This window comes from Eutrigla gurnardus, assembly GCF_963514095.1.
Source record: "Eutrigla gurnardus genome assembly, chromosome: 1".
Classification (NCBI taxonomy): Eukaryota; Metazoa; Chordata; class Actinopteri; order Perciformes; family Triglidae; genus Eutrigla; species Eutrigla gurnardus.
The window spans coordinates 10,094,447-10,114,435 of record NC_139915.1 but is presented as its reverse complement, the minus strand read 5'-3'; the positions used below and the strand labels follow the sequence as shown (position 1 = coordinate 10,114,435).

General features: G+C 40.9%; 1 protein-coding gene across 1 annotated transcript in view; it reads right to left on the bottom strand.

Annotated features, from left to right (window-relative positions):
- LOC311012293 (ephrin type-A receptor 6-like) overlaps positions 1-19,989 on the bottom strand; it is a 48,226-nt gene that overhangs the window by 5,408 nt on the left and 22,829 nt on the right. The window contains 6 exon segments of the mRNA XM_084007687.1: positions 265-335; positions 2,430-2,535; positions 4,660-4,822; positions 5,132-5,256; positions 12,837-13,187; positions 14,043-14,198. Of these exon segments, the coding sequence (XP_083863813.1) occupies positions 265-335; positions 2,430-2,535; positions 4,660-4,822; positions 5,132-5,256; positions 12,837-13,187; positions 14,043-14,198 (972 nt within the window).

Below are 19,989 nucleotides of genomic sequence, written 5' to 3'. Positions count from 1 at the left end.
TAATGGGTGTATGAGATATTGTGAGTGGTGGATCATGATAAAAATTGCAAATCCGAGGCTCACATCTCTTTGTGAAACCAAAGCCAGGGGTCTGTTGAAGAATGGATGCTCACCGCTGTGAAAAACCAGACAAGCAATTTACACACACACACACACACACACACACACACACACACACACACACACACACACACACACACACACACACACACACACACACACACACACACACACACAGGCAATAAAAAGCATTATATACAGTACCGTGTCCACTGTGGAAGCGAGTCCTCCTCTTCTCCTCTGACTTCATCCTGGCTTTAATGTACCCCTGACACCTGTACAGCGGAACCAGTTGGACATAGAGTGAGAATCACAAGTTTTTTATGGCCAACACAGTAAATTAGTGGACATTATTGGCAGAAGACAAGCATGACGTCAAACAGATTTACTGCCCTCGTGACAAAAAAGTGTCAAAGTGCCGATTTGTTCTGACAACAGATACCGTCACCTCATCACCATTCTTTTGGTTTGCAAAGACGTCTCTGGTGGAAAAAATAAAAGAAATTTTCCTCTTTTCTATAACCCATTATTTTAAAGCAATTTTGTGTGTGCTTGCCATCATGTAGTTCTTTTTATTTTCTTCCATTTTCCAGCTTTTATCCAATTCACAGTCACATAAATACAAGGCTTTCAAGGCCCAGTCTCCATGGAGAGGGGAATTGGAACAAAAGTAGCAATCAAACACTAGAATTCAGCAAAAAGAACAATTTGCATCTTCCATTCACACACATACGAATAAAAGGAGGCTGCCCTTTGAAAATGTCATTGTAGGATTGAAATGAACTGATACTTTGCTCTTCCAATACTTTTGACTTTTTAGAAGATTTTATTTACATGAAAATAGTTTACAAGCCAGTTATAAGAAAGCCAGTCTGGCTCTGTTTTGGCACCTGAGAAGGCTGAAACAATATATGAGAAAAAATCCCCGTAGTACACGTAATTAGTGTTAAGATGTTAAATTACAGCCACTTAAACACAGATGGTGGTAGAATTTCAGTTTCTCAGTGCTGCATTTGACACAGTTAACCACAGAATATAAGTAGACTGACTGGAAAATTGTGTGGGACTTTCTGGCACAGTACTAAACTGGTTTGAATCATATCAAAGGACAGGGACTTCTTTGTGTCTACAGGTAATTACACATCTGAGCAGACAAATGTGATATTGAGATTCCCCCAAGGCTCCATTCTGGGGCCTTTTCTGTTTAATGTCTACATGCTTCAACAGGCTCAGATGGAAAACAACGGAATAAATCACCATGATTATGCCGATGACGCACCGATTTACCTAGCCAACTCATGAGGGGACTATGGTCCAATAAAAGCACAAATGTAGTGCATTGGACAAATAAACGATTAGCAGGATTTTCTTCAATTAAACAAAGACAAATGGAGTTGTTTTTGGAGCCGACAAGCAGGATTTATCTTCAGTAGGTTTGCAGCTGATTTAGAACACTGCTGCTCAAGTTCTCACATCACATCAGTCCAGTCTTTATAATGGCTTCCTCTCCGTCAAAAAATGTATTTCAAAAATACTACTGTTGGTTTATAAAGAACTGAATGGTTTAGGGCCACGATTCGTTTCAGATTTTCTGTTACATTATGAACCACCCAGACCTCTCAGGTCATCTGGTATAGGTCTGCTTTCTGTCCCCGGGGTCAAAACTAAACATGGAGAACCAGCGTTAGCTTTTTATGCATTATATATCTGGAAAGTGCAGGTCAGCTGTAACTCTTACTTCTTTAAATCAATGCTGATGACATTTGTGCCTTTTATTAAATCAACTAATTATTCAAAAAACAACAAACAAGATAAGATTACAAGATGTTCTTGCAAGAGGCCCTGTCTACCCGTTGTTGCCTGGCAAGTGACTGAATCATTTATCTTCCTGTAAAGTGAGACACATTGTTCCCATTTCAGTTCAGATATTTTCAGCATATGATGTTTGCAAATTGTGAGATCAAAGATTATCATTGCAGCTTGTGTCATAATTAGGTGAAAATGCAGACAAATTACCTACAGATTCTGGGCCATTTTTCATTGTTTATTAATAAGTGCCACTAATGATAAAACCCCCTGAACCAAATAGGGAGTGAAGACAACGGTCTGAGCTAACCTGTGGAAGTTAATGGAATGGAGCAAACTGCTGGTCCAGGCATTACATGATGAGTAATTAGGCGGAAAATTGGTTCAGCCATTTGGAAAATAAGAGTGTCTGCTTGGCGCCAAAAAGGGAGTCCATTAACCGACTTTGAGTTGCAGCATCGCTCTGGAGATTATGAGAAGAGAAGCACAGAGGTGTGTGTGTGTGTGTGTGTGTGTGGTGTTAATGATAAGCCAGCATCAAAGAGAAACAGGGGGCGTCTTACCGTCCAGTGATCAGGAGGAAGAGGGTAAGGATGACCAACAGGGAGAAGCCTCCCACAGACGCTGTGACGACCACCAGAACTTGACCTTGATCAGCGATATCAGGGTCTGAGGAAAGTAAGAAGAAAGCAAAGTCAGACCAGTCAGTATCTGTTCATATAACTAGGTCTCTCTCGCAGAGTTCAAACCACAGAACTGACACACTACTACTAACGATGCAGTTATGATTTACCGAACACTATGGGTCAAATTATATTCAGTTTCTGTGTTGCTGGGCTAAACTTTCTTCATATTTATCACTATTGAAAATGCAACAGAAGGCATCCAGTCAGTTTATAGAATCCTTATGCTCTCCAGGTTTCCCTTCTTAGAACTTATTTATGAAAAGAAATGCTCCTGTTCTGAATTTGGGGCCTACATTAGGCTGTATTGTCATTATCCGGAAAAAAACAGATTGAGATCCAAAAGCAGTTCATCATGTTCACTGAGAAATTTGGCCGCTGCACATGAACCTTTTTAAAACCGTGACTTCTTTTCATTTTCAACTGATATGTTGGAAAGCCTTCTATGTAACTCTGACACAACAAACTAAACTCGGTTTTAAACTATTCTGCACATTTGCATGTGAGCAAGTAAACAAGAATAAGTATCTTTTGACTACAGATACTTGAAACAATTTGCTTCAGTCCTTGCCATAAAACACAACATGACACGGTATTGGTAAAGTTTACAAAATAATTCCTTGATTATGCATTTTAGCACATCAGTCTGTGGCAAGTAGTACCAGTATATTTAGGGGTGTGTCTATTTATTTCTAACACAGTCAGGGACTGCAGGAGAAAGGAGACATATTTCCTGAGATTTGTACTATATTGCCAAAAGTATTCACTCACCCATCTAAATAATTGAAATCAGGTGTTCCAATCCCTTCCATGGCCACAAGGTGTATAAAAGCAAGCACCTAGGCATGCAGACTGTTTCTACAAACATTTGTGAAGGAATGGGTCGCTCTCAGGAGCTCAGTGAATTCCAGCGTGCTACTGTGCCACGTGTAAAGTATGATGGAGGGGGGATTATGGTGTGGGGTTGTGTTTCAGGAGCTGGGCTTGGCCCCTTAGTTCCAGTGAAAGGAACTCTGAATGCTTCAGCAAACCAAGAGACGTTGGACAATTCCATGCTCCCAACTTTGTGGGAACAGTTTGGGGATGGACCCTTCCTGTTCCAACATGACTGTGCACCAGTGCACAAAGCAAGGTCCATAAAGACATGGAGGAGAGAGTTTGGTGTGGATGAACTTGACTGGTCTGCACAGAGTCCAACATCAGTGTGTGACCTCACAAATACGCTTCTGGAAGAATGGTCAGAAAATTCCCATAAACACACTCCTCAACCTTGTAGAAACCCTTCCCAGAAGAGTTGAAGCTGTTATAACTGCAAAGGGTGGACCGACGTCATATTAAACCTATGGATTAAGAATCGGATGTTACTTAAGTTCATATGCGGGTCAAGGCAGGTGAGTGAAAACTTTTGGCAATATAGTGTATTACCTCATGAATCCACGAATGGACTGACATCTCAAAAGAGATCTGTTGAAATCACTGCATTTATTAATAATCCAAATACCCTTTATTTTTACATTTAACTGAGGGTAGCCTTTTAATGTTGTTGCACTTCTCCAGTGGTTTTAAGATGAAGGTGGATTAGAGAACAGTCAGGAAACTGAAATCACTACATTGTGATATAACACTGTGTGAGTGAGTATCGTGTTGGTTCAATAGGGTGAGAGAGAACATGGCACACTTGTAGAATCCGAGTATATAAATGGAACTGCTTCAGATGCACTGGCACAGTGGAGAATGTGGAGGTAGACATCTACATATGCATCACCGGAGGTGATCTTGTAGGAGGATGTGTATTCCTGCATATTTCAGGAATAGAGTCAGCGGAGCGTAATGTGTGCATCAGGAACTTACAGAGCTCATAAACATTTAAATAAATTGCTCATGCCTGAAGAAACACGCTGAGTTTCACTGATCCATAACAAAGAATGACCATAAAATGTCTCCTGAGATTTTAAAAGTTTGCCGAACAGCAGCGATCACATCTCAAACACCCATCTTCTCCTCTGCATTGTTTTAAAACAAAGCCTCCACAGGAATTTCAACACGAATCGAACTGACTGGATATCAGTGCCGTTCCTTCCTAAAACACAGCCAGTGTAAACAGTCGTACCCTCAGCTGCAGTGGCGAACTCAAAATTGGGGCTGTATGCTGTGTAGCCTGCAGCAGTGCGAACGCGAATGTGGAAGACATAGACCGTCGAGGGTCTGAGCCCCGTCACCACCACGCTGGGGGTTTTGGTCCGCGTTGATGAGTAGCTCAGCTGCTCTTGCTCCTAAAAAAAACAAAAAAACAACCCAAAACAGAAACAGATTGCCAGAGATGATAAACAAAAGCAAGGTTTGGCAGACAAACGTGTGTTTGCGTAAAGCCATTATCATAGAAACGTGAACAAAACACATCCATTTCTTCCAATTAACCCTCTGAGCAGATGGTGAAGAAAGCGGAAAGAGCAATGCATTATGGATGCCCTGTAAACAAACCAAATTGCAAATGGGGGGGAGGGGGGGGGGGGGTAACACATGTTACATATACATGGTCTAAGATTTTTTTTATTCCTCTTTAGTACGAGAAACGACTTTACCTTCTCAAAGTATTTGACTTCATAGTCCACTATGTCTGAGGGCAACTGTTCCACTTCTGACCAGGAGAGGGCGATGCTGTTTTGAGAGGCCCAGTCTTTCCTGACTACACCCACCAGAGCAGGACCTGAGGATGCAGGCAGAATGCAGAGATTGCAGCCGTGATTACAAAAATAATGATCTTATTAGACTAAGTGACTTACATATGGCCTTGTGATGTGAGCCAATGAGTGATAACTCATTAAGGGGAAAAGACAATCCACTGAACTCAGAGACACGATTGAAAGACACATTTTAAAAGATTCTCCAGCTGTCCCAAAAAAATATACCAACGTTGGAAAAAAAAAGTTTAAAAATTCTAAACCGGAAAGATAAGCTGAAACTGAGCCAGAGAAAAATGCATGCTGATGTGCTACATACTTCCTCTCCAACTTTTGAGAAATGAAACATCCTTGTTGTAGTTTGGAAGAGAATTGTTTCACTATCACAGGAATACCCAGAGCTAAAGGAGAACCAAGAAACAAGCACTTTTCTGTCCAGCTGCGATCCGTGGCCGGAGAGAAATGTTAACCAAACCACTAGACGTACAGCAAACTGTTTATCATGTTTGTCATTAGTGCTGAATTTAGGGGAATATTTTGCAAAAGGCTGCTGAGGAGACACAAAATAACCCAGTGGAGATTCAAATATTTACCATCAATTATTCATAAAGACTTCGCTTGAACAGAATGTGATTTGGCAAACTAATAGATCCAGTCCCTCTGCTGTCTAGCGCTGAGTTTGGGAGATCATTGTTGGAATACAAATTGGAGCCCGGATTGATGTTTTAAACTGTCCTCGTGCTCAGAGAGAACCTTCTCCACACAGAAGGCCACGCAGCGGATGGTGTTAATGTATTCAGTCAGCATTGGGCTTCAGATGCCACTTTTACATCTTGTCAAGAGGCCAAGATTTCCTTGCAGCAGCTCGACCCGGACGTGACGTTTAACAGTCCAGCAGCTCGACTGGCATTAAAACAAAATAAGAGCAGAGACGAATGGTGCACACAGATAGAAAGAGTTTCATGCTGACTCCTGCAAAAATGCACACTTGAGGTAAGAGATATGTATACATTTAAGGTCCAACTTTACATGCAGCTCCTTGTGAACCTTAATTACATCGTGTTTGTGACACAGAGCCAAGAAAAACTTGTTTTGACAACTCTTTAAATGAGAAACTGAGAAAATATAATTACTCTTCTTGCAGGAGCGTGTCAATCATTAAATATCAACACACATCCTAAGCATCACGTGGATCACACATGAATCCATGTGTCTGTCTATGAAACAGTTTGGAGAGTCAGGTGACATGTCAGCCATGTTGCTGCCAGATAACATGAGTCCTCCATCCTGGTGGCAGGTGCTGCCGGAGCTACAGAGGGCTTGGAGATATTGTGGGGAAATATCTCAAGCTCTGGTTGTGGTTGCCTGCTGCAGTTATTAATAGCAAACAGCAGACACACCAACAAATACACTCTGTGTTGACGGAAGATTCAGTGGAAAAGTGCACAGGCAAGGACAAACTCCAGTGAGTTGCAAATGTCATCCATGCCATACCTGAATGTGTTTGCTTAATAATGGCCAGTGCAGTGTCTACGCAAGAAAAAAAAAACAGATATTATTACAAAGCACACCAGACACCTAAAAAATATTGAGCTGTGGATATTTTAGTTTCTGTCTGATTGATGTATGACCATATTGCCAATACATGTGAACACTGTAATGCTTAACAAAAGCAAGTTATTCATTATTTTCATGGATTGATCTGCTGATTTTTTTCCTCTGTTAATCAATCATTTTTGGCCTAAAATTGTCAGAAATTGGCGAAAAATGTCAAATTAGTTATTTTTTGTTCAACTTGAGCTAGGACTAGGGCATCTGAATCAACAAATCATTCATTTTGTTCTTTGTAATTTTGAGTTTGAATTTTTAATGCTTTTTTCAATCTGAAGAAAGCACACACGGAAGATTTATAGTGGTGCTTCTGTGTGATTCTACGTGGAAAGTTTCACAGATCTATCGATTCAATATGAAGTTGTTAGTCGACTACATATTTCTCTGGCCAAGGACAGCCTTATTTCTATGAAAAAACATATTCAACCTATTTAAGAATTCATTCATTTTCAAAAACAATAAGCGATTAATTTTCTGTCTGTTGTTTCAGTTTTAGCACTTAAACAGGTAGAGAAACATCTGTTGTTATCCGCTGTCAAATGGAAGTGTATGCAAGTAAAGGGACACACAAAACCTGAGGAAACATCGCCTTCATATCCATCCCAGCACATATAAGACCAGCAGAGCTGTCTACAGTCCAAATCAGGTCAAGTCATGTTTTATCACTCTGTATATTGATGCACTTGTATGGAATCCTCAAAACCATGCATTAATATTAACCACAATCTGAATGTATACGTGCCTGTGATGTGAATGAATCAGCTAAAGCATAAGCACGAATGGTGTCAATGAATGTCCACGTTTTAATAAGAAATTATGTTTTTTCCGTTTTCTCCGTTTCAGGCAGATAAATATGCACAACCCACTTATCAGAGTCACATTGCTGGAGGGGGTTTCTGTTTGCAGCATACAGTATAATATTATGTATCTGTTGCCATGCACATGTGTTTGTGTGTGTGTGTGTGTGTCACTGTGCTTGAGGAGTGTACTTTTCTGTGCTTGGTAATTCCGAGAAAACGCTCTGAAAAATCCTCAAAATTCTTATGTAAGATGGTATTTTAGGTTCAGAATAAATTAATCCACTGGTTGGAAACTCACCGGTGTGAGGGAGGGGCTCAACAAAAAAAAGATTACAGTCATTACAGTTTAACTACAATTCACACATCAAAAAGTATTTCAGCTCTATAGATAGGTTTATTGGCAACATCCATAAATAGGTTACCCCCAACTGAAGACGCAGAAGGAAGGACAGAGGGAGAAGAAGAGAGGGAGAGAGAGAGTGAACAAGGAGAGCTGTAAAGAAATCCCACGAGGTTGCATCTCCCCAGCATCTGAGCATATAAATAGATGTCAGCCTTATTCCCACAGCAAAGGAGATGAAAACAGAAGGGAATCCATTGGGGGAAAGGGGAAGAGAGCAAAGGAAAATAGAGAACATCTCCCGAATCAGGGCACCGCAAATCAGTGGGAAATGTTCACACATGGATGTGCGACCTTTGCATGACTCCTGTTGTTATTGTTTTGGAGAAGAAAACATGATGATGATGATGATGGTGGTGATGAAGATACCAGAGCCAAATCCATTTTTGTGTGACATGTACAGTGTTCTATACATACATAATTCATTAACAGTGTTCTAGTGTGAAACACTTATATGCTTATAATGGCTCTGTCACTTATAAGTGTTTTAAAAACGAATGTTAATATAATATATTTGGTGCTTGTGTGAAAGGACAGAGCAAACTAGAAGTCTGGGTTCTTAATCTCAACACACTGCATAAAGATAAACACTGTGAACCAGCCCAACGTCTTTATGCCACTGTTAAACTCATTATGCTGAAAACACAATTTGGGGATATGTCTCCTAAAAAGTGCAGTTGTTTTCCTTGCACTCATATTTTCTGCTAGGGGTTTCTTTCTTCTTGAAATGATGAAGGTTATAAATGAGGAAAAACAGCATGATTGACAGAACCAACAGTGCCGATATGCCGTGGACACACATCACAGATCACAGTTTAATTCTAAAAGGGGTCAAAAGCATGGACTTGCTGAATGTCAGATTGGAGGGTAAAGGCTCTAAAACGTGGCACCACAGGTTACAGGCTCAACATCCACATGCAAAACTTCCTGATTGGGCAAGCGTTTGTTAAAGTCGACACAAAAAACACAAACAAAACGTATTATTAATGATCTCAGTCCTCTTTTGAAGACGAGTGTGATGAACAGCAGCACCATCTGTAGCGGTAGCAGAGCAGCAGAGCCTGGAATGAGCTGAAAGACAATGAGCACAACTCTGGAGGGATTTAACCATTTAAACCGGCAGCGATTCGATTTCGATTATTTCAGCAAAGAATCAATGCATCATTAAATCTCACACTTTGCGAATGATTTGATTCGATTAGATATGTAATTCAATTCATTTAGATTCGTCCAGGCTTCACAAATATAAAACCTCACCTGTGCCGCCAACAAAAACACATGTCGAATTCACTATATTTAGTCCAAACTTTCAAAAAGCTTGAAAGCAACATTTTCAGCCTCTGCTAAGAGACGATCTTTTATCCAACATCAGGATCACTTTTAACAGAGTGGGTCTGTGTGTGTGTGTGTGTGTGTGTGTGCAGCAAACACCTTACACTCCTGCAGGGAACTTTGTGGGGGGACTCATCGGGGAGAGACACTCTGCTGAGCAATAACTGCAGTGTTTTTGAGCGGAGTGCAGTTGATAAACTGCAGGGCTCAACCTGCTCACTCTGCTCTGCATTGCTACCTTGAGAGGCGTTAGGACAACAGCTGCTGACCTTCATCAACTTCAGCAAGCAGACAACCAGCATCCTGCTTTACAAAGTGTGGAGGAGAGCACCGTGATCAAACTTCGTCTTCTGAAAATCTGTCAGCAAACAAATATTGCCCAGCTCTAACGGAAATATACCTCCAGTATATCACATCGCTGACAAAGGCGATGAAAACTCGGCCCTGTTCAAAGACGGAGTGATCGCGCCTCTCGCTTAACTGGGCATTATAACTTATCAAGGTTAGACAAGCGCAAAGGCATTAGGCAAGAGACGGTTTTGCATAATTAAAAGTATAATGAGGCATTAATATGCAATTTACAAACAGATAGCATGCCAACAGAAAACAAATCGTCCTCCCTCCTTCTCACTAAAAAAATCGAGTTAATTGCTAATTCTGCTTTTGATTGGCTATTATTCCATCATTGACATAATATCACAATCAATTACGCGAATCACCTTGCAGCATCTGTGTTGATTGGCAATGAGCCTGTCCATCCCAAGTCCATCCAAACGCAAGCTGAGACAAGTTTAGAACAAGCCTCTCTCTCAACTCAATGAACCTCTGAATTAATGGGACGTTTTCGAGTGCTTGACAAAAGGCTTCGCATTTAACAGCAGATATATGGTGCTCTGAAGGGTCCTAATAGATTTTCTAATATCGGTCTTTTATTAGATCACTTAAATACATATTCGATGCATTCACGTTCATTTACATTTGTGGGAGTTTTTTAGTGGGGTTTAGCACACGCATGCCACTGTGAATTACCTGTGGACGAATGCAAACATTTCAGCCCAACGAACGACTGATAATGAGCCGTGTGTGCGTGGGAGAAAGCGAGAGCGAGCACGGGGAAGAGCTGGGAAAATGAGTAACACGCCATATGCAAGGTTGTAGGTGGTAGCTATGGTGAAGAGAACGCGTGTGCCAGTGTTAAAAGCACGTGGATTTGTTTGCCTGCTAGTGTGCGTGCCTACAGTGTGACTACTGAGGAGAAGCAGTTTGACAAGTTAATCCATTCTCGACATCCTAATGGAAACATCCCCACAGGCTGCTTCTCCTCCTCTACACGGATTATTTTGCATTCCAACTGCCTCCCGTCAGTCTCGCTACTCCTGCCAGAGAGATGGGGATGAAGTGACACATACACACCTGACGTCTGGTTTCCACGGTGTGATGACAGCCCATCAGCAATACATTTCCAAACACAATAGTTTTTCACCGTTCACTCGCGGAGAAGCCACGATAAATTCTTCTGGGAGTTATTTTTTTTCTTGAATGAGACCATTATATATATATATATATATATAAAAATTATATATAACCACGCACTCCCGCATATTGCCTGAAAAACTGCGAGAAACATACTTCACTTAATCCTTACAGAGAGCCAATAAACACAAAGGTTGGGGAAAAATAAATAATGATACATTTTACGTATAGACTTCTTTTCATAGTACTTAAAGTTGCTTATCGGGTGTAATGAGAATTTTTTTTTTTTTTTTTCATTTTCATAAAGTGGAGCCGGCAGCACTTTAGTCTGACTGAAATATGTCAACAATGATTAAATGGATCATCATGACATTAGGAATTCAGAGCAGACATCTTCAAGAGCCTTTGTAGATTCAGGTTTTCTTCAAAACTCAAAAAGGGAGAAACTGTTGTCTGACATGTATGTTTTTTTCCACTTCCATTCAGTCTCCTCGGTTTCATTATGTATTTTGAGATTTATTTTGAGCAAGAATGCAAATGATAAATGGCCAAAATATTGCTGCTTCAACTTTTGTCCGCCTATAACTGCACACAAAGACATTTCCGCACAGAAACACCTGATTCAATACTTTATCCGAGCCTCTGATGAGCATCTGTCTTGTTCTCATCCGAATTTCATTTCAATACTGTCTCGCTGAAAGAAGAGAAAATGTGCCCACACATCCCAGTATAATGTATTAAGCCTGTCTCTTTCCTTCCTTCATTTCAACCTTCTCCATCAATTATTCCATCGCCATCTTGCCCTTAAAATATCAGGTTCGGTTTCTAGTAACCCCAAGACAGCGCTGAGCCTTGAGGACATCTGTCTGTAGTTGATCTCAGGTCAGCTATACGCCTAATTAGGACGAGGTTCAGGTCACAATGGCTCTGTCAAATATTCAAGGGTCAAAGATGTGCTTCACCTATTGACACATTAAGCAAGACGGGGACAGAGACTGTGGAATAGGATACGGGGAGCAAATCTAGCAGCAGAATAAAGATTACCGTCGCATAAATACCTCCACCGGCCCCCACGCAAACACAGTATTTATGAGCTATGATTCAGGCATTATGTAAGTATGTGAATATGTCAAGCATAAGCATATAAATGTAACCTGTATCAAAATTGTAGAGCTAAATATTGTGAATGTTAATCCTCAGCAATTTGTCCAGGAAAACAAACGGAATCATTTATCTGCAGCCAAAAGGCAACTTATGGAATTTAACTTTAAAGCTTTCAGATACAGTTTGATTGATCAAATACAGAGGGCAGTCATATCACCAGCAATCAATACACTGTAAGTGAGCACTATACTCGCCAATGCTCATGTTAGTTAATTCCTGATTCAAACGATAAACCTGTGATTTGCTTGTTTACAAGTTTGTAAACTATCTTTCTGTCGGTTTTGCTTGGCAGCCGACCAACCCCCCGACTGAATGGTCCACTTGGAAAATATCCAACCATTCCAGATGGCCATTTTGCTTGTGCCAGCAAGTGATGGCATTCTAAATGTGTCAAATTCAATCATATCTAACTATGAAATGTATGGCAAGAATCATCTGTTCTTATAATAAACCTTTCAAATAGTTCAGTGACTGATCAGAAAATGGTATTCACTTAAGAACGTGGAGCCCAATGTGAAGTCTCTGATTTTTATTGGCCGACAATAAAAATCTAAAGTTCTTCAATTACAATGAAACAAAGAAAACGAGCAAATCACATTTGAGAAGCTCAAAACCAATAAATGACTCAAACAAATGAATCAACAGTTTAAACCACTCATGGAGTTAGTAATTAACTGTAAACCTTATTCAAATCAAGAATATCAATAGAAATCCATTCTATAATTCTGAAATCTGCTGCTCATCATTGCCTGAGTTGGATTTGAAGAAAGCACATCAAACAGAACTGGAAAGAAGCAGTGAAGTGATTAACAGGTCTGTTCCTCACCAGCTTGATGCGTGTTGACGGTAACATTGGCCAGCGAGCGAGATGACACCCCCAGCCCCGAGACGCCGTTCACAGCCTCCACATGGAAGATGTAGTTGGCGTGCGTCGCAAAATCTAGTATTGCCACGGAGGTAGCAGTCAGACCGAGTGGGCGCGGGATGAACCGCAGGTCTGGCTCACACGGCTCACACGGCGTCACGCCGCGCTCGCCCTCTCTTCCATCGCAGCGCTGGCACAGGACGTTGTAAGTGATGTCCTTCCTGCCTCCTGTGTCACTAGGAGGCATCCACTGCAAGAAGAGAGCCGTGTCATTGATCAATGAGACCAGGTTCCTGGGAGCCGATGGAGGCCCTGAAGGGAGAGCAAAGGTATTTAGAGAAAGATTAGTCACACCTCCCTGATCACTTTATCAGGTATTTATTTCTGTTTAAAGAAATAAGCTTGTACGTATATAACACTTGGTTATCGTCTGATTGAAAACAATGAACAGAATGCATGATCGATGACCACCGCGCCCCTGCAGACCTCTTGGGAGAGCCACTATGAGTATCTACGCTTTACCAAAAGTGATGAAATGAGCAGCAATAACACCTTAGTTGTGGCACACTTGATACACAGTATCACAGCGAATACACCACTGACCTTAAGGATGAAACTTAAGTGGGCATATGATCACCAAAATCTGTTAATAAGCAGCAAATGAGCATAATTTGAATCTGTGGCGCATTTGTATCGTGTGTCAAATGTGTGTGTGTGTGGGTAGGTGGTTGGCTTTTAATTAATTCCAACAGCAATGTTTGTAAATTTCCTGGATAGTACACAGATCTGATGTTTTTCCAGTTTTCAAAAGTCTTCTATGTCTGCTTTGGCAAAGTGATCGAGAACTGAAGTGTGCGTTGAAGATCTGCGCGTGGGCGTGTGGGTGTTAGGCGTTCAGAGTGCCCTAAGTGTTTCATTCCAGCGTGCTACTTGTTAATTTCATGGATGCTGCTGTCAGAACTTCTAATGCCCATAAATGATGTACATCAAGTGTTTTTCTTTTCAAAGTTAAGATATGGAAGAATACAGTTATGGTGGTATATATCTAAATATAGCTAAAATTAACAAAATAAAAAGTGGGGGGAGATGGCACCTGACTAAAACACATCACAGACGTACAAACAGAAACTAACCACGTCTCAGCTGCAAGAGACTAACTTTACTAACTTGTGCAAGGCATGGTGGAGGAGTCCTTGATAGCTCTGTAGAAACCTTTGTCACAGTGACAGATGGTGGCGGCCTGATCATGGCTGGAGCTATGTGGAGGACACTTGGAGCATTTAGTGTTCCCAGCATACGCCTTGAAGAATCCAGGCTTGCAAGCTGGAGAAAAAAAAAGAGAGGGGGAGGAAGAAGCCAGTTACACAAGGTTAATGTTTCTCATGCGATTGTATTTCCATCAGCACAGATACATTTAATAACATTTCCAGCTGCTTCTCTCCCCACCTGTGGTCTGACCTTATTATTTCTTGAGCTACTAGAGACTCACCGATATGGATACGGATAACGGTCCGATACTGACGCAAATAGCTGGATCGGGTATTGTGACCACAGGCCTAACTTTTACAAAGTTAGGAAAGCAATCTTTAAGTCAAGACTGATGTTGCCTCGCACAAAAATGAACGCTCACACAGGGAGGCACGCTGCAGCTTATTAATTAAACACCCGCATCGTACGGGGGCTCTGTGTCGGCTGATATCCAAATCTCAGGGATCGTTATCGAGACCGAAAAAGTCGGATTGATGCACGATTCCTAGGTGCTATTGATCACGGTCGCCCCCTTATTCACGATGCCGCATGCTTCTGGTGAATCTCATTGTCCCGTCTAACAAATGGCACACACCTGTAATGCCCCCTCTCATCCTGCGACACCGTAAAATATGTTTCGAAATGAAACTTGTAGGAATGTGCTGGAAGACTTCCACGGCATCAGATTTTTGGTTTCTTCATCGTAGTCAAGCAAGTTTGAAGAGACGTTAAGACTTCAAAGTATTGTAGTTGTCATATCAGGGAGGATGATCAGTAAATGTATCCTGTTGATATCCAAAAGCACACTGGAAAGTGTGTCTCGTTTCTCTGGCAGGCAAAAAATAGATATTAACATACAAATAATGTTTTATGAAAAAACCATTCTAGACTGCATTCAGTCTGAAACCTCCAGTCATTAACCTGCTCCATTCTGCCCACCTAAGTCTTCTTCAGTTTTTACGCTCTCACCCAGCTTTCCTACCTCATTACTTCCTCCAGTTCTCTCCTGTTTGACCTTTCTGTTCCTTTTGTCCCATCAATTCAACCAACTCTCCTTTCCTTATCTCTCCAATTTTTCTTTCACTGTTCTGCTCCGCCACATTTTCTTGATTTTTTCTCCCACCTTTCTTCCAATATTTTTCCTTTTCCCATTCCTCTCCTGCTGCTGTCGTCTCCTTTGCTCTTTCCCTCAAGGCTTATCAGAAGATGGCAAAAATCATTGCGGATTGCCTCCTTTTCCCCAGATGTATCTCAGCAGAGAAAAAAATAAAGCTGTAATAGTGTGCATATATAACAGCCTGCAAATCTGGGGATAATTTCACTGCAGAGGGATTTGTATGAGGTTATATGTGTGTAGGTGGGGTAATCATTTCAAAATGATTACACAAATATGCTACTTATAAGACAGATAATGCAACGGTAGAGTAAAGGGCAGGCATTGTGGCATACAGCCAGAATGGTTTTTATCATTTCAGCATTTTTTATTCATTTATTATTTCCCCACAATTACTATAAGTAGAACGCCACATTTGTTTCTTTTCTTCCTCACATCATCAGTGACGGAGCCCATATTGCATAAGTCTGTTATTGTATTATTGCCTCCATTGCAAGACATTCCCACTTTAATCCTTCTGTTGATAATAGCCCTTTCTATTATACAGTGATACGTTTCATACTGTGTTGCATGAACGATGTCCAGCTGCTTCCCAATATCTGGTACTGTACCCGGGACTCCTTGTAAAGGATTATTGTTGCTGAGAGGATTATCCTGTTCAATTGAAAGTAAATTGAATTGAATTGCTCCTGGTATCTCCAGTATCTACATGTTTATGAGCTTTGGAGGTGTGTGTGAGAGTGCTTGTTGCTACCTCGGGCTAGATTGTTGTTACGCGAGTCTACCTGAGGCTAGAAACATGTGAGAGGAAATGCAGACGTAGCCTTGACAGTTCATTCAACTGACAATATGATCCAGTGGATAGAGACCACTTGGTAGTGCAGCCTGGAATAATATTTTGAGAAAAGATAAAATGGACTGTTTTGAATACGTTTCGACTTGTTCCTCTCCCACAGATAGTGATGTGGCTGAGTTGTGGCTGTTTACCGTCAATACAACTGTAAGCTTCGCCAGCCATGGAAAATAATAATAATTCACTGACATTCAGGGGTTCATAAATTACAACGGCGTATTAGGGCTACTGTCGAAAAAAAACGGAGCCGAGAGAGGTGGGCAATATTCTGAGATTAAAACTAGCAAATTTGCAAGTTTTAAAGTGGCAAATTTGCGACTTTAAATCTAGCAAATTTGCAAGTTTTAAAGTGGCAAATTTGCTAGTTTATTACGATGCTAACAACCTGCATTTATGCTAGCTAACTTCGCTTCCGAATGTCGCTTTTATCTTTCTAATTAATTCATCCCAACGTGTGACGCTTTGCTAAGGCCCTTTAGGTAATGGCTGTTGATGGTTATTGTTGGTTAATTTCATATGGGCCAAATTGTCATCTTATTTTTGTGTTTATTGAGCAGGTAGTTTGCCTAAGCTAGCAGTAGCTTTCACTTGTTGTCATAGCAACGGCAAACATCCGGGTCAAGCTACGTGATTACTTCCTCTATGACCGCTAGCTTAGCCAAACCACCAGATCAACAAACACACATACCGTAAGATGACAATTTGGCCCATATAAAATTAACCAACACTAACCATCAAGAGCCATCACCCTAAGGACCTTAGCAAAGCATTGACACACGGGATGGATTAATTAGAAAGATAAAAGCTACATTCATGGGAAGTTAGCTAGCATAAATGCCGGTTGTTAGCATCGTAATAAACTAGCAAATTTGCCACTTTAAAACTCGCAAATTTGCTAATTTTAAAGTCGCAAATTTGCCACTTTAAAACTAGCAAATTTGTGACTTTTAATCTCAGAATATTGCCCACCTCTCTCGGCTCCGTTTTTTTTTTTTTTTTTCGACAGTGGCCCTAATACGCCGTCGTATAAATTGTATATAAAAACACTGTAAGCAAAGAAAATTCTTACGATTCAAAAATTGCAAACCCTTTTTTTGTTAAATGATTAAAACATGTATGCTCCTTAGCTATGACTTTAAATTAAAATTCCTGATTTCGTCTACTTACCTACCTTACCATCAGATTTAGTGCCCCCTGCTGGCTAACAGAAAAAAAAGTAGTTTTAAGGCGCTTACACAATGGCGTCAATTTTCAACTGGGCTGCCGCCTGGTATTTAATAGCATTTGTTAGTGGTTTTGGATGAGAGATCGAATCGGAGATGACATGCAAGGTAGAGCAAAAATTAAATACGTAAGAAAGAAAGAGATAGAACGACAAACAATCTGCATAAACAGGTGGACGTAACTTAGTATAATGATATGTAAACGGGAATAGCCAAAATCTTGGCACACAGACGGAATTTCTTGCCAAAATCACATTGCTGCTTAGCTCCTAATGGTAAGAGTAATTTGTCACCCAGCTTCCAATTTTTGAGGCACCTCAGTCACTTGGATATTACATTCCTCCTATATTGAGCTCCTGCCAAAGGCAACAAACACACAGATTCATTTGAATTTCCAGCTGCTCCCTGCTCCCCGGTATTCGCTGGGAAGATCACCATCAAAAAGCAATTACAATGCTCATACCACTATTTCTATCAGAAAGTTTTGAAAACATCCCCCACACACATGCACACACAGGCACATAATGAGATCCGAGTTGTACACAAGTTGTTTGGCTTTTCATCGTGGAAAGCATTCTTATTCATGGAGGCAACAATATTGGCACAAAATACGTATTCTCGTTCTAGCAAATGGCTGCACACAGAAAGCATATGGCGGTAATGCAGACACAGTGTCACGCCCTTGTTCTCAACTTGAAGGTCATTTTTGTTTTGTTAACCCTTGTCTTGTCTTGATCCACACGTCTGTTTGATAAACTGTGTTTCCTCTCCTTCTGTGCAAGATTGTCTGAGATGCAGCGTTTCCTTCCCCGTGTGACGATACCTTGAGCTGCCGAGTTTTTGCACTTCTCTGACTGATTCTGCGTGTGCCGATCCTGAACTCTTCATTAAAAGGCCAAGCCTGAGCCTCTGCACCTGTGTCTCCGCTGCTGTCTGTCTGCCAGCTATCTGTGTGCCTGACACACAGTATGTTTTCAACAATTAATAGCGTCAGAAGCGAAACTAATGACACCTTTTCATTATCAATTATTCTGCAAATTACTCTTTTGATGAGCAATTAATCATGTGCTGCCGTATAGAATGGTGAAGATCATCTGTAATAACTTTTGGAGTATATTCAATTCACTATCACAAACGGGAATCAGCAAATTCTCACATTTGAAAAGCAGCAAGAAGTGAATGTTTCGTGATTTTTCTTGAAAAATGACGGAGATGATTAATGGAATTTATAAAGAATATTACTATTCATATTCAACTCCTAAATACTGTAGTTTCCCAGTCTTTTATTGATGAGACTGGCATGCTGCCAGATGATGGACCCATATCTTCTCTTTGCCTTTTTAAAATAATATTTAGTAGATTGTTATATTTTAGCTCCTAATAGGAATAGTTTCAAAAATCACACTTAAACCTGCATTTATTCATTTTTGGCAAAAAAAAAAGACCTCCCAGATGCTGCGAATGAAGAGTAATTCTCTTTGGGTGTGATCCCTCTTAAATAACACAGTAAGTTGATCCATAAAAAATATTGATCTGAGCACCTTCAAATACACACCTTTCTGAAATGCCTTGCAGCGAATAAACTTTGGCTTCAGGTCAAGAGTAGCCCTTTACTTGAGACTGGTGATAAATAGATAACCTGCAGGGTGCTCGGTCAAAGGGAGTTCATCACCTGCACATTTGCAGGAAATGAACCGAGAGGTTTTGAGGCTGCTTGGGTGTATGGAGTTGGACGTTTTCTCCCGGCTTTACGTTGTCAGAAACAGATGGAGCCAGAGACTATGTTTACCCTGGACTCTCAGCTTTGATATGCAGATGGGAAGTTCACAGAGAATGAATGATGCTCTAGTCTGGCTGAGCTGCGTTACAGGCCGGAGTAAACACGGTCCTTAATGGACAGGAGAGGGGCACAGTGGCTCACATACAACTAAGAGAGTGTATTGATTTTTATCTTCTACCATTCCACTTTACCTGAATTCAAGGTCGCGAGTCTGCACATTTCCTGCCTGATCAATCCCGTGTCTCGAGACAGCAGAGGTCATCAGTGAGCAAGCTAAGTTTTGTCGATTTCTGGAGAACTCTGACACGGGTGGAACGTGGGGAAAAAGAGAAAAGAGAAAACACTGACAGGCTTTGTTGTGTGACTCTCTGATAACCATTCATCTTTACAGCAGGAAGAGAAACTGGGTGGTGTTCGAATCACATCAGTCAAAACTAATAGGAGGTATTAGCTGCCAAAATGATTAGTTAAAGGGTTTTGCTGATTGCAAAATATTTGAATGCAGATGATTGTTTGGCTATTAAGTAGAGACTTAACTTCCCGGTGGGTTTTTGGTTTTGGCTGCATATTCATTCTTATTCAAATGACATTGAAAAAGATGTTTAAGGGCTATTAGTGTCCCCCACAAATCAATGCGTCCTTTTGAGTATAATGGTGTGACGAAAGCACGTGGAACAAATAGCATTAGCGCTATGATGTTGCCTTATCTAGGTCATGATATAACCCGCCTATCTCTGAGTAATCCTCTTGTGGCTGACGCCGAATGAAAGGAGTAGAATAATAAAACACTCGATTGAGATGTCAAAACAGTCTGGCAGAATGCTATTGGGGTGGAAAGCAGGGTTTGAAGCGCTGATGCCTTTGTTTAGGAAGCTGGGAGGGAGAGATGGACGTGT